Raw genomic sequence first — 15,111 nt, 5'->3', positions numbered from 1 at the left:
ATCCCCGGTTCTACTTGTTTAGAAATGACTGGCAGAATATGGATTTTTCTGTAGTCATATCAGTTTTTCCTACCTGATTTGAAAATAAGCACAGCCAGTCTCCCTGCTGTTTGCACAAAAATTGTGGCTGATAGACAACTTAATCAGGGGTGTAATTGCAGCCAGTGAGTCTTTATTCTTTTAGAAGGTTTGCACCTAGACCAAAATTCATCGTGTTCACTGAGCAATTGTTTAGACAGCCTTGGATTCTGTTATTTCTGTCATGTTAATTGTTATATCAACAGGGCAATTTACATTCAAATTAAAGGACAAAATTACACTCAGGTTATTGTTGCTACACAGTTAGAATGACCAGATTTGTAACAGATTATTAAGTTGACGTCCTATTTGCCAGCTAAATGATCTTTACTCCGTCAGCCATTTCAGACATCTTGCTCTCGTTGTATACGTTATTTGAATTACTTTTTGTGGAGCAGATGTAAAATCTGTATTAAGACCACAAGAAAATGAACAGAGTTACTCCCAACAGTAGGAATTTCCCGATGTTTTGCTCTTTAATAACGCCTTGTTAAAAATCAAATCCAAACCAAGACCAAAGTCGCATGATTATAAAAAAAAACTACAAATGAATACAAACAAGTCGTTATGCTAGAATAACCATGTCATGAGCCTTCAAAACTAGATACAGTAAAAGACACAACGAACAGAGAAAACCCCTCATAATGATAACACTCACAAACAAAACTGTGGTGTTAGACAGTATTGTGCTTTGTTGTGTTTTTGGTCCATTTGGAGCTTTATTCAGTTCTTCTTCCTCTGCTCATCTTTGTGCAGAAGTGCCGCTGCACACACTCTCAACAACAAAGCGGCACTGTGATGACGGCCGACTGGGAGGACACAAACTACTGCAGTGGCCGAGTGGACAGAGAAACTACTGTGTGTCTTTTAAAACCCATATAAAGTCATTCAGAGAAGTGTGGCTGGCAGCCTTTGGTTTTCAGGAAGACCGTATGACTGACCGCATAATGGGATGCTGATTGGCTCTGAACAACAAAGCAGTCAGTGAATGCAGAAGTTGTTTCTCGGTTAAATGTGTTACATTTGAAGACGAAACGATACGAATGAAGCAAAAACCCAACATGTTTCTTCCCGCGGTGCTCATCGCAAAGATCAGTTTCTAAAATAAAAGTTAACCATACAGCAGTTAAAATGATTAATCCACGTTTTTCCCCTTCAGGTCTCCTCTTGTAAAACTATTGAACCCGCTTTTTTTTTTTTTTTTTGCTGCAGACCAAAACCTTAATTATGGAGTGATATGTTTTTAAGGAAATGTGGCCACTCTGTGACAACATATCAGACAGGACAGCATTACTGGCGAGCGCTTTACAAGTCAGCGTCTGCACAATACAGGCAGCAGAAATTTGATTAGTTTAGCAGGCAGTTCCTTGTAAACAGACCTAATGGACACCATCTTCACTCCTTTCAGATCTGTCTGGTAACCATCGACCAACATATAATTAACACTAACATGCTGTGCCTGTCACTTTCTTGTTGTACAATTAGAGCTGGAATGGTTATTTGGAGATTTTGGCTGTTTTAGATTCAATTTCTAAAGGCAACATTTTGAACAAAGAAATTTTGTAATGAACGACTAAGAAAAATAACGGCAATTTCTTTAAAACTGCACCATCTGTGCACTATACACCAATAAAATTACAATACTGCAGCCCTATTCAATCCACACAGTCACACTAAAAGAGAAAATTTAAAGAGCTTCTAGGCCTAGGTGGGAAAACTCGGTTTCTAGTCTATGGAGAGAAACTGATGCATCCCTAGCACTTGTATTTAAATTGAAGTTTAACTTCAGGACAAATTCTTTGCCTTGTACTCGTTAAAGTGAGTTCCGCCTTTGCCTGGAGGGCTGAGCTCCGCGTGCATTTCCCAACCTCCAGAGAGGCGTGTCTGTGAGAAGACGATGTTTTGGTTTGGAAGAAACATAAACACTCTTTAGGTCAGCTGCTGATCGTCGACTCGTGTGCCGCCTTACAGTTTAGGCTAAGGGACACCAGCTGGTGCTGCGGACGGGGGCTCGCGTGCAGTTGCTTTGGGAATCGCTGCTGCAACAGTCGCACAGCAGCTGGGTCACTGACTCAACCGAATATCACTGCGCCGCGTATGTAAACGCGTGCGCTGTGCTTGCTGAACGGCTTCACTTGATGTGATCGACACAGGGAGAGAGCCTCAGAAGCACGGCTGTCGGGCCCACTTTCATGCTCACATTTGGTCAGCAAAGCAAAGATCTGCCGTCACCTGTTGAAGGGGGAACCGTCTCGTTTCAATACCTCGTCTCCTCCCCCGACGTGCAGCAGGTGCCCTGCACGTTTCTGGACGATTTCTGCACGAGCCGAGCCAAATGCCCACCAGCTGCCCGGCAGGCCTCAGCATCAGCAGCAGGAACAGATATATGGAAAGAGCTCTTAGAGTTGATCTAAACTGGATGATTGCTGCTTTACTATTGCCAAATGTGAGCAGTAGGTGGGCATGTGTTGCTAAAACAAGCATTTCAGTTTCCCATAGGCAGAGTTGTTGGTGTCGTTAAGTGACTTAGATGCGAGAGGCCCGATGCTGTCCCCAGTAATTCTGCGACACACAGATGTATGAACACAGAACAGTAGCCAAAAACAACATGGAGGAACTCGCCGTCTACAGTCTGAGTTGACTGTGATGCGAGTCTAGAGTGGCGCAGGGCATTGAGGAGGTGTGAGGAAGCATACAGTTCTCAAAAGTGTCAACACCCTTTATAGCGCAAGAGTTTTAATGCAATACAAAAATGTGACCTAGAAAAGTTATTTCAAACACTTTTCACCTATACTGTAATGTGCAAGGAAACTTAGTTTTTTTCAATGAAAAACATAAAAAACTAAAAGTTGGAATTATCTGGTCACTCAACCTTAAAATAATACTTTGTGAAGATAACTTTGACTCTACTGTACCATTCAATTGTTTTTGTCTATCTTGACTTTGTAGTGGCACCTTCGTTCAAAATTTCTTCAAAATCTATCAGGTTCTTTAAAAAAAAAAAAAAAAAAAAAAAAACTTTAGTTGTCCCATCACAAGGTGATTTTTAGTGGATTTGGATCTGTTCCAAAACTGAAGGTTTTGACCACTAAACAAAACCCTTCAGCACAGTGCTGCCACCAACATGTGGGCATCCAGTCCTTTTTGTTTTTGTGCCAACCATGCCACATGTACTCGCAGCCTTAATTCAGGGTGAAGTTCATCTTCATTCTGACTTCCAGTTTTCTTTACAGTCAGAGCCACATATTTTTCATTTTACCCCTTAAGATATTTGCCACAAACTGCGATTTGGAATCCAACCGAATGGGAATTACTAAATCATTGGCAGTTATGTGTCAAAACATATGCCTCCAATCTTATTTTATTTTTTATAAAACTCACAACCAAATCAGAGAGAATATTCTTGTCAAAACGGCAAGACAGCTTTTTTTTTTTAAAGCTGAGATTAGTATAAAGACAGAGAGTTTATGCCATAAATACGAAACATGGAAGGTGTTTCGTGGAAATTAAACAAAAATTTTGTCACAAGACAAAAACTCGGCACCCACACAGCTTTTTGTCGTCAATACAAACCTGTTACAAGGCATCCAGCAGGCACTGTATGTACCCCCCCTGTGTTTTTTATGTAAACAGCATAATAGTATGAAGAGGAAATGTGGCGTGGAGGCGAAACCCTGACGCGAAGCAGAAAGTTGTGACAAGTCATAAAGAAATTAAGTCCATGGATGCCAACGTTAGTCTTTCACTCTTATCGCCAACAGTGAAGAGGTGTGAATGGCTGTTTGTGCATGGTTCAGCTCTGCACATTGATCAACTGCATGCATGCATGTGCATCACATTTTGATTATAAAAACACTGACGTGGACATTTTGCCATGGTTTGTTACAAATGAATTCCACCAACTGGCTCCGAGTGTAACTTTGCAACTTGACAAAAGATTCTAAGAAAATATTTTCTTCCCACTGCATTGTTGATGGATACAGTGAAAACTGCCGTCTAAGTAACTACTGTTAATTTGGTTAAAGGTTCCTTTTCTGGCTTAGGTGGAGATATAATTTGCAAAAAAAAAAGAATAACTAATATCAGCAGCAGCAAATGTTGCTAAAAAATTAAATTTAGAAGAAGCAAGTGCCCTAAAAGAGGCAATCAGAGATTTTGTGTTAAAATAGAAACTAAGCGGAAAAGCAGTGTGCACGTCTGCTCCATAAAAATGCAAAAAAAGTCTGCTTTAGAAAATAACGAGCCATTTTCTTTTGACTCCAATGTGAAGAAGTTTAGACGGTCACTGATAAGCTAAGGCTAATTTAGGGACCAAATATAGCAAAAGCTATAGACTGACCCATGTCTAAATCTTGCTGCTGAGAATAGTGAAAAAATCTCCAAGAACTAGCTGAAAGATATATCCTCTGAAATATTTGAAAACTGTGTGATAAAGCCTGGCCGTCGCTGCTCTGATGGATTTCAACATAAACTCTGAATCCCTACTACATTTCAGTTGCAAGATGATCAAACTCACATGTTTTTGGCAGATACTCACTGATGAGAGCCAAGACGTGACGGATGCCATGGAATTGTATTTACGTTGCCATGGAAACAAAAAATTTGAGAATTTTATTTTTTAATCGATTAGTTTTTCCTCATATTTGACACTTCTATGACTACTAAGCATCTTTAATAAAAAAAATATATATGACCATTTTTATACTGTACTGATTTCCTTCACAAACTGGTGCTGTGTTTTTTAATGGTACCAAATTTTCCTTAATGACACGCAACGCTCTATTGTACAGCTCAAATATTTAGCAAAGCTTGTGCAGAATACAAGTTTTTTTTTTCTTCTTTGTTTTGAAGATAGAAGAATAGAAATATATTTTATCATCCCACAGTGGGGGAAATTCAGCAGTTATGAAAAACAGCGTACTCCTATCCAAGATGTCCAACTGCGATGTCCAACTTTTTAAACAAAATGCACATATTGTGCACGTGTATTTGTGTTTTAAAAAGACAACAGACTTATATGAAAAATAACTGATCGTTTGCTTTATCCCTTATGTGAAGTCAGTAAGGCATGTTTGCTGAGAATCCTGCAGGTAGATTTGATACAAAAAAATATTTAAAACAAAACAAATAGAGAAACTAACCATGATATGCTCTGAAATTGAAAAACTGTATCTAAAGTAAGTTTGATTAACTTTACAAACATCTGGCATTACCATTTCTGATATGAGTCATGTCTGTTCTCTTGAAGACTGCAAATGAGTCAATGTGGGTTTGAATGTTTTCTGAATTGCTTTCAGACTTTCCTCTTGATTTGCAGGTTTAATTTGCCTTACGTTACCCCTTAGATTTAATCATTATGAATACGAGTGCGCAAAAAGGGATCTGATCCAATACTCATCTTTATGCTGTGGCGAAACTGATGGGAATTATTACAGAAAAACAAATAAAGAACTAGTTTTTAACTGCAAGAATACAGAAGAAGGCCACTGGATGAGGAACCATTCAGTACCCATTGTTAGGCAAGCAGATGCCAGTCATCAAGTAAGGGCCACAAAATATCACAACAACCAGATGTAACAGAGGAACAAGAACTGTCTATTCATTTTCTATTATTGATTCTGTAATTCTAAATGAATCTAACAAAGGTCCCTCCCCCATCTATTCCGGGAAATACATATATCTTAAATAAAGGCAGTTTCTCAGTTTCTTCAGAACTGATGGGAGGAAAAGACTTGACACAATCTTGCCGCAATTAAAGATGATAATCTGGATGTACCAAACATCTCATAAACTTCAGTGGTTTCATAAACTGAAGATGTAAGATGGCAGAAATCCAGACTGACAACCGAGTTCAATTTGAAGATGAAGGATAAAAATCACTGTGAAAACACAGGATACCTAAAAAGAGGTATCCTGTGTATTTTTTTTCTGAAACTTTAACTAAATTGTAAGGTGTTTCTACTCATTTTTACATATTTGTGATACCATAAGAATCTCCCTTCCATCTGAACTGTACCGATTCCAGAAGTAATGTCCATTAGAAGAGACCCAGCACCTACCAGACAGAACCTCTCCATTATTCACTTCATGTTCATAGACACCAAATATTTTTTTAAATTGGACCGCTTCACAATGAATACACGAACAACAAATCACTTCATTACAAGAGAATGTTGGGATGGATGTTATGATCCTTGCTCCGTGACCCATCCCTAATGATTAGCTCTCGCTGATAAGGAGTAGTCTTCCTCCCAGGAAAGTTATGTTACTCATCGGCCTCGAGCAGAAGGAATGACCTGTTATAGTGTCATGAATTATCCAACACAGGCAGAATTCTCTTTGTGGATCTGAAACTCCCTTTTGCATGGACATTCCTATGGTGGGCTGCAGGGCAGTTTGCCAGATTCAATTGATCTGCTTCAGTAACAGGACTGCACTTATCTGAAAGAAGACTAGAATTACAGTGAAGAGGGGGAGGGAGGGAGAACCCAGCAAACAAGACCTGCACTCACTCAGAGTAAAGTCATGGCTAAAGAAAAGTGAAGCATATGTTAAGCACAATGCAACTACAAAGAAAAATTGAACATATAATGCCATGATTAAGTATACGAGTATAAAATACAGTTGGCAGAGGAAAACTGACCCAGTGCCACTTCTTACTATAACTTTAGAAAAAAAAAAAAAAAAAAGCTATACAAGAAGAATCCGTCTTCTCTATTATCAAACATTTTACAATCAGTTTCTCATATTTAAATACAATGTGAAAAATAAAAACATTTATTATGATTTAAGACACACCATATGGGGAAGATGCCATACTCATATCGCTTATATTTCGTTTAAATAGTTGTAAAACTGAAAGCAGTTCATGCAGTCATCTGACCCACCTGCATGTGTTTATCTGAGGTACAACAGTTTGTGACCTTGTTTTAGTATTTTGCATTCTGTTTAAGTCGCAGCCTACAGAAACGCCTTTTGTATTGCCAGCAATGTGTTTAATAGCCAATGGAGCGATAAGCCACTTAACACCTCTTTGTAAGCTCCATCTTCCTCGTAGGAAGGCTAAAATCACTGTTTGACACTCTTTTATTGCATAGTGACTGACAGACACTGTAGGTTAATAACCCAGGCTATATGTCAAAATAAAAACAAATTTAATCCAGATCCTGGATTTTGGGATGAAATGAAACATGAACTTATATCTGAAAAGAGAACATTGGACCGCTTAGCAGCAGTCTAGTACTACTACTACTTAGTTCAGGAGTAGCTCAACAGAAAGACTTATCAGGGTTGCCGTCACTCCTGTTGCATGTTCACCTTTTTTCTACTGCGCATTTTCCTTCCACTCGACTTTTGATCGTTATGTTTGGATGCAGCACTGTCGACAGCCAGCTGCAAGTCCGTTTTATAAGTCTCGGTCTACTCAAACATCTTAATATATTAACACATACAGTTCACTTTGCGGTTCCAAAGCTTGTTGTGAAAACAGCTCAAGGGCTTATTTGCTCAAACTGTGCCTCTGCTCTGTGAGAAATCAACAGGTGAGCCTCCTACAGAGCTAGACAAACAGTGGCCTCTCATCACCTACTCTCACACAAACACACCCACGCACACTGTAAAGTTTAGGCGTCACAAGAAAAGAAAGACATTAGAGGATGAGCTACACCAGTCAGAATCAAAGCGGACGTAAACAAAAGAATGTTGCTATAACACATTGTCAGACCACAGACATCTTTAACAATTTTGTCCAGAGGTTAATGTCACCGAGTACCTCGACGTGTCCCCAGAAGAGCTGTCATCGTAACCTATTTGTTTTATGAATTGAAACTTTGTTTACCAAATAGGAGAGATAAGTGTAAAGTAGCTCTGTCTGAGAAGACAGAGCTATGCTTTTGCTCCAACTCCAGCTTACATTTTCAAAAGAAAAAAATAAAAAATACTCTAATCTGTCTAGACTTGATCAGCCAGGATGTTTCGTTCTAATCCCCACTGCCGAAGGCTGACACTGCACTAATAGCGGCAAGCCTGTGAGCACACAAACATCCTGCTGTTACTCAGCAGTGGGATCATAAGAGATCTCTCATAATAGAGCCATCTCATGTCAGCAGCTTCTCTGAGTGGACTGAGCCGCTATTTGATTTGCCATCTTTGCCAGTGTACTTATATATATATATATATAAAAGTACACCCCACATGTCTTCACATGGTCACCATGAGTCATGTTTTCCCCCCACTTGGGATGCTTCCTCCCTCACAGACGTCGAATCATACAACGCACTGCATTCGGCAACTTTGTCATATGACTCAATGCTATGTCATCTTGATGCTATTTCAACTTAAGTCAACCGCCTGGCAACAGAGAGGTCAGTGATTTGATGGTCCTGCCACTCTGTTATTGCTAGCAACATCATCTTTTACCCTCGGACTCCAAGAGAGCAGTCCATTTGTGGCTGTCTCAAGCTCTACTCAGGAGCCTTAAAATCAGTAATAATAATAATAATCAATTTAATTTGTACCACACTTTTCATTAGAAAAAAATCTCAAAGTGCTACGCAGTGCAACTAAAATTGTAGAGCACTGTACGCCTCAGGACAGTCAAGTGACTAAAATGTGACCAATACTGAGAGTTGGCATCAGATACTTAATCATCACATACTTAATTTGTATATCAGCTGGTGATGCAGCAATTTCACCAGCTACTTTGACAATTTATGATCAAACCGGCCTATGAACTGCGATTATTAACTTATGTTTATCTAGCTAATCAATAGACTTTTCCAATAACTCTAACAAAGTTACCATTCACCATGTGCTTTTTTTCTACTCAACTCAGATTAAATGACATCACAATCTCGTTACAATTTTCCAAAGTAAAAAAAATATGTCTTAGAGAAAAACGTCTTACAGTAGAGAATACATGTCAAAAAACATACTGTATCTTCATGACTATAAGTTGCTGCTTTTTTTCACTAGACCTTGATGAAAAGTACAGCATGTGCCCAAGAGTGGAATTGCCTAAAGACTCAAAAGTGACACAGAGTGACAACGAAAGAGAGACGGAGGAAGTGTGAGCCTGCTTAATTCCAACGCTGCAGACAAATACTTTAGTGGTTTTTAGTGTGCAAGAGGAGGATGAAGACAGCGATCAATGATTCTTCCTGCTAGGCCCAAGTATTTTCTTAAGCAGCCATGTTAAAGGCATTGTTGAGAAAAAGCATTTAATGTCTGTACCTTAAATGCTTTTATTTCATTAAAAGTAAAGAAAAAAATATTTCTGTGAAAATATCTCATGCTACAACATGGACACCTGCAGCTTACAGACAAGTGTGGCCTATATATGTACACTTTTTTGTCTTTTCAATGTTAGTGTGTGCAGCTTATATTTAGGTGCACTCAATTGGTCAGATATTAAGATATTTGAAATGTTCACTTCTTTTTTGTCAAACTTTGCAGAAGTTTGACAAATTATGACAAGCATTGTTGACATTATGTAAGGACTTGAATTGCACCCTGTGTTAATTTATTTTGCCCAACTGAAAAACAGCATTGTATCATTTACCTGATCAATGATCAGGAAAATGATGGCAACACTCCTGCTATGAAAACAGTATGTAAATTCTGCATCATGATTATTATGGATAAGTTTTAGTTATCAGCATATATGTAATTAATAAATCATATATGAATAGCTATAGAGAATTTCATGCAGAACATTCCATTTTTGATAACTTTTTGTGTACCATGTCACTTTTGCAGTTTGGGTTCTGTTGTGACTGTTTTGGAAGAGCAAGGGTCCCAGAGAAATCTTGACCAGTTGATTTTTGAATCACTAGTTCTTTGATTTGGAGGTGATTTACAGGTATTTCCAGCTAATGTTTAAACCACATTGTATTTATTTACAAATATATAGCATCTGTCCTCTAAAACAAAATGCCAACATGGGATAAAATGTAAAATGTTGGAATTACAAAAGAAAAAAAAATGTTTTGACTAAAATAACTTTTGTGCCATTTTCATATAGCTGTTGCAGGTGAAAGAAAGCAGTTGTAACAATTGATCTTAGTCACCAGTACCAACACTGTGGTGATTAGGTAAACACCAAATGATCAATTCTGAAATGATCAATAGTCATGCAACAAAAATTAATTTAATGACATTTTATGAAGTGTCTTTATGTACAAATGACACTAAAGAATGTAATGGCACATAACAGTCAATTTTGTCAAAAATGCCACTTAATTATACACACACACACACACACATTTGTGTGATTCAGGAAGCAGGTCATGTTTTTCCATACAAGCCTAGGAGGCCCTGAGAGCAGGGACTTCCTTCGCCAAAGGGCCAAATTCCACATGGTCCATGACCATTAACCCACCCAGGGTGACTCAGACCCCCCACGTCCCCTTTGCTTCACAACAACCATGCACTCTGCATAGAGTGAAAGTCTTGACTTCACAACCATGTGCTAGGCCTGTGTCACTGCCACGAGACTTCTAGAAACATCAGAAGTGTACGCTGGCTCCGTTTCTGCCAGGGATATGTGAATTTTTCTTTTCAATTCAAAAGATGTGCAAAGAAAGAGCGAAACTAACACGAGGGGTATATACACTAAACTAAAAACAAATTCATTTGGTTGTTTAGCATTACTTTCCCACTTAAATTCATCATAATAGTCACATTTTCAACATTTCATAATATCATCAAGGAAAATGGGACAGGCCATGTTGAACTCGTTCACCCAGCAGGCATACATCATTCGAGAATGAGCTTTTAACTTGATGTCTGTGGCTGTCAACCTGAAAGGATTCCTGAGCTTTTATGTGAAATTTGAGTTGACAGAGAATTTCACCACAGAATTGCTTGATATGCGACATTTATAATAGATATGAAGTATGTGATTTTACACAAATGGGAATATGTTATCCTGGTGTTGTTGCCACTGTAGCATGTTAGATCAAGGGAAATTTCTTGTGCGTAGCTTTACGTGACCCCCTAGTTCAGTTCAGTACAGCAAACAGAGAAATAAATCAGTGCCACAGCCATTGCTTTTGACTTGGTATGCACTTAATGAGCTTTTTGAACACTCATTAGAATCCACACCCAACCCCCCCTAAACTCACACACTTTCATGAGCTTTTCACCCCCCTTCCCCAACTCTGAAGCGTGTGCCAGCCCACTATTGTCTGACAGTGTGGAGACATGCAGCTGCCTGCCGTCTAGTCTCCTGAAAGCCAGAAAGAGAATCGGTGACACACTGACACGCGAAACAGGGGTTAGTGGTGCATAGGGGGGTGATGGAGACACACAAGGCAAAGGCAACAATTGTCATGCAATTTGTATGTGTGTGTGAACCAGTCATAAAGAAGTCCACTCCTAAGTGTCTGTTATGGAGACCTGGAAACTCAACCAGAGGTAGAGGGAGGTGAAGAGTTTACATCCCTCCTCTGTTTGGCATCTTTAAGTTATAATCTAGGCTATAATTGATGAAGTTATTGCGGTTCAGGTAGGTATGGGCAATGGTCAATTCAGACGACATTGATTGATTGTGATCTCTGGTTGATTCACTGCTGCATCTCTGTAAATCAGTCAGGCTCGTCTGCTTAGGGGGATTCTGGACTTCACGGCATAGCAGAGATGCCACCCATGGCTTTGACAGTTGTGGTTTTAGAAATGTGTTACCTTAATAAGAGTGATAGTTGAGATTCCTCTAGTTTCCAAACCATAACTGTTCATGTTTTTTTTTTTTCTCCCGTTTTTTGGAAATACTTCCAAGGAGTTGAATTTGCCTTTAGTATGGAATGAAAAAGTGTAAAATAACCTTCATTCAGCCAGCTGGTTGGAAGTGCACGGCAACAGGTGTGCGAGGAACAGACAGACCCTCCTCTGTAAAGCCAGAGAAAACTCTGTGCTTATTCTGGAGGCTCGTTAAAAGAGCTTTAAACTGCAGGAAAAGTACAATGAAAGATTTCAGCAGATTTGACAATGCAGATTTTTGTAATTGATCATTACCTATTTTTAGGGGGCGAGGTAAGCTTTAGTTTGTCCCATGCTTTACTATTTTTTGCCAACTGGAGGTGCTTGGAAACAAGTTAGTCAGTAGCTGATGGAAGTCTGGACCCAATAACAAAAGTTAATCATCCTTAAGTAGGCACTTTGTACTGCCTCTTTTACTCATTCAACCCAAATCAGTGTTGTTCCTGGTTGGCAGCGAAGTTTGGGCCTCTCGCTGGCCCAGCTCCAGCAGACCACAGAGGAGGGAGGACAACTCTGCCCACGAATGGCATGAATAACAGCGAATGATCCATGTCCAGGCTCAGGTGATGAAGCTGGACACGGAACTGCTCATCTTCAGATCTACCACATGCAGTTCTGTTCTCGGTCCCAACGTGGCTTTCTGGGCCGTTTCTCAGCTCAATCTGTCCTCCATAAAAGTACACTCAAAACATTTTTGCCCAAATCTGGCCAAACCCGCTGAATCAGAGCAAACCTGGGATATCAGCAGTGAAGTGAAGCCAGACCGCAGCCAAGCATGCCGACACTTGGCGTCAGCTGGACGAATTTACAGCAATTTCTTGGAAATAAAAATGACCAGGAAAAAAACAGCGCCGGTGTAATACTGTTTTATTCTACTTAACTTGTAAAAAGGGGAAAAAAAAAAAAACATTTTAGAAACTTTTAATGGTTCTTGCTTATTTTTAGGTCTTTTAACAAATTCATATGTTTAGTTATCGGAATGTTTGAACAGTTCGGGATGAACTCAGAATCTGCGTCTTTCTGTAAACTACATTAAAAAAAATGAAAAGAAATAGGACATCTACCGAGCCCTGCAGAGCCGTTTTATTTCTGTTTTCACTGAAGCCTGTATGAACTGCAAACTGGAAGTAGTGCTCTCGGAAATCATCGCGTTAAAATGACAGCCGTCTCCCCGTTTTAATCTTTCCCACTGGTCTTAAAATCTTCGCATTGACCCGTATCAGGCCTCGGTAAAGTATTGAGGAGAACAGACCCGGGATCTTTGCACTGGTTTCGCGTGCCTGGCCTCCTCCAATCTCCGTCCCCGTTATTTCACCGTGGGGTTTTTTTTTTTTTTTCCGGGTAAAAATTTAAAAAATAAATCAGAGCCAATGCTGTTCTTGTTAAAGCTTTTGACGCCACTCACCTGAATAAACTGGATAGTCAAGGCTGATTTCCCGACGCCACCGCCTCCGACCACGACCAGACGGTACTTCTCCTGCACCGAGCCGTCCTTCCAGCCAGCCATCGAGGACACTTCGCGCCGCCGCCGCTGCTGCCGAAACACCAGTGAGCAGCAAACACCCACTTTCCCCCAGTAAGCTGAAGAAGACGAGGCCCTGCAGTGGAGGCACCAGAGCGCAGAAGAGGGGACAGGCCCGTGTGTTGCGCTGGAATAACTCGTCAGTGTAGTCCGTCCACTGTTCGGGTGGTGTTCGGAGAAGGATGAAGGAGCTACGGCCGCCTGTCCATACGCCTGACCGCTTTCCAGGCTCGACAACACTGCGCTGCTCAAGATGTGGGTCCGATACTAGGAGTAATCAAACAGGCCAATACTACCGTCTACCGCTAGGGGCAATGGAGAGACTCCCCCCCCCCCCAGGCACACTTTTACGCTCACTACAGCCCTCCCAATATCGTCCACCCATCAATCACATTCATGTCCACAAAGACGTTTTCTTTCTCACTCTGCATTCATAATTTAAATCTAAAGCAGTATAATAACCTGACTAGTCAACTTTTGAGCAGAGTTTGGAGTGAGACAAGTGTCCGGGTGGGGTCGACGTTTAAAAAGCTAGGATGAACAAATTTAAGCCAGAATAGTTTTAACTCTGCGTCACAATGGAGGAAATGCCTAACAGGGCAGTCAATAGATAATCATTAATAAAACAACCACAAAAAAACGAAACATTAAAGCTGAAAAAATAACTAAGGTTTTATAAGTTGCTTTTCTCTAAATGTTATGTAATAAAAGGTATATTTTTCAGACATCATTTACGTTCATCCAAATAATTAAAAACCACAGCTTAGTTTATTCTAGGTATGTTATCACTGCAAAACAAACGTTTCATTTAATTTTCAGCAACTTATATTAAACTCGAAAATTAGATAGAAATTCCAATGCAAGACTAACTTCACAATGTGCAAAACCAGTTTGTATGTCATAAAAAAGAATCGTGCTAAGTTATGACAACTCATGTGGCAGGTCCCAACTCACGTCTGCTGTAGCGCCACCCAGTGTCAAGAAGGGAGAAACTCTGCTGTACAGATGCTTAGTGGTTAAGTTTGGAAATGTGGTTATTTTTTTTAGTAAATTCATGTGATTTATACAAGCATTTCCAATGTCGGTATTAATTAACTTACATCTTAGCTTAACTTCTGGGCCACAGAAGTGCTTTTGCAATAAAACGCAATATTTCTTGTGAAGAATGTTAATTATCTGGTTTAAAGTGTAAAATATTTCTGAAAAACCAAAGTTGTTTCAAACAGACCAAAGCAGTTTGCTCTTCCATTTTGGTGGCGACACTCACCCTAAGATTGATATGCACACGAAGTAAATAAAAATAGAGACTCCACTTTGAACACAGTAGCTGGAAAGCTGCAGAGCTGCCAGACGGCCCACTGTTTATTTTCACAGCTGAAGTTCTGACCTCAAAGCAACCTTGCTGCCTTTATCTAACCCCCTGGAGGGACAGATTCTCCAGATACTTTAACTGTATGAGCAGGGCTGTGACCCTGTGGCCAGTTCCCAGAAATGTACCCTTACTCATGAATTATAAACAGGAAGGCAACATCGACACCTGCGCAAAAGCAGTCTCCATCTCATTAACGCAGCAATACCATAACTTGCAAATTGCTGATTATATTCTAAACAACTGCATCATATTCTACGTGAACCACATGTATCCCTTGGATTGGTGTTTTAGTCCCTATGGGGGTACTGACAGGACAAATACCAACTGGTTTCACACTGTGCAAGATATCAAGAGAGGAATGTGAGGAATTCTAATTAGTACC

General features: G+C 39.8%; 1 protein-coding gene across 1 annotated transcript in view; it reads right to left on the bottom strand.

Moving 5' to 3' along the window:
- The window catches only part of rras2 (RAS related 2), a 34,850-nt gene extending 21,138 nt beyond the window's left edge, over positions 1-13,712 (bottom strand). The window contains exon 1 of the mRNA XM_008405241.3: positions 13,241-13,712. Coding sequence (XP_008403463.1) covers positions 13,241-13,342 — 102 coding nt within the window. The 5' untranslated portion in view covers positions 13,343-13,712. The remainder of the gene's footprint in view (positions 1-13,240) is intronic.
- Between the last annotated feature and the right edge of the window lie 1,399 nt (positions 13,713-15,111).

The sequence above is a fragment of the Poecilia reticulata genome, chromosome 3 (assembly GCF_904066995.2).
Source record: "Poecilia reticulata chromosome 3, P_reticulata-male-v2, whole genome shotgun sequence".
In the NCBI taxonomy this organism is placed as follows: domain Eukaryota; kingdom Metazoa; phylum Chordata; class Actinopteri; order Cyprinodontiformes; family Poeciliidae; genus Poecilia; species Poecilia reticulata.
This window is presented reverse-complemented; position numbering and strand designations above follow the sequence as displayed.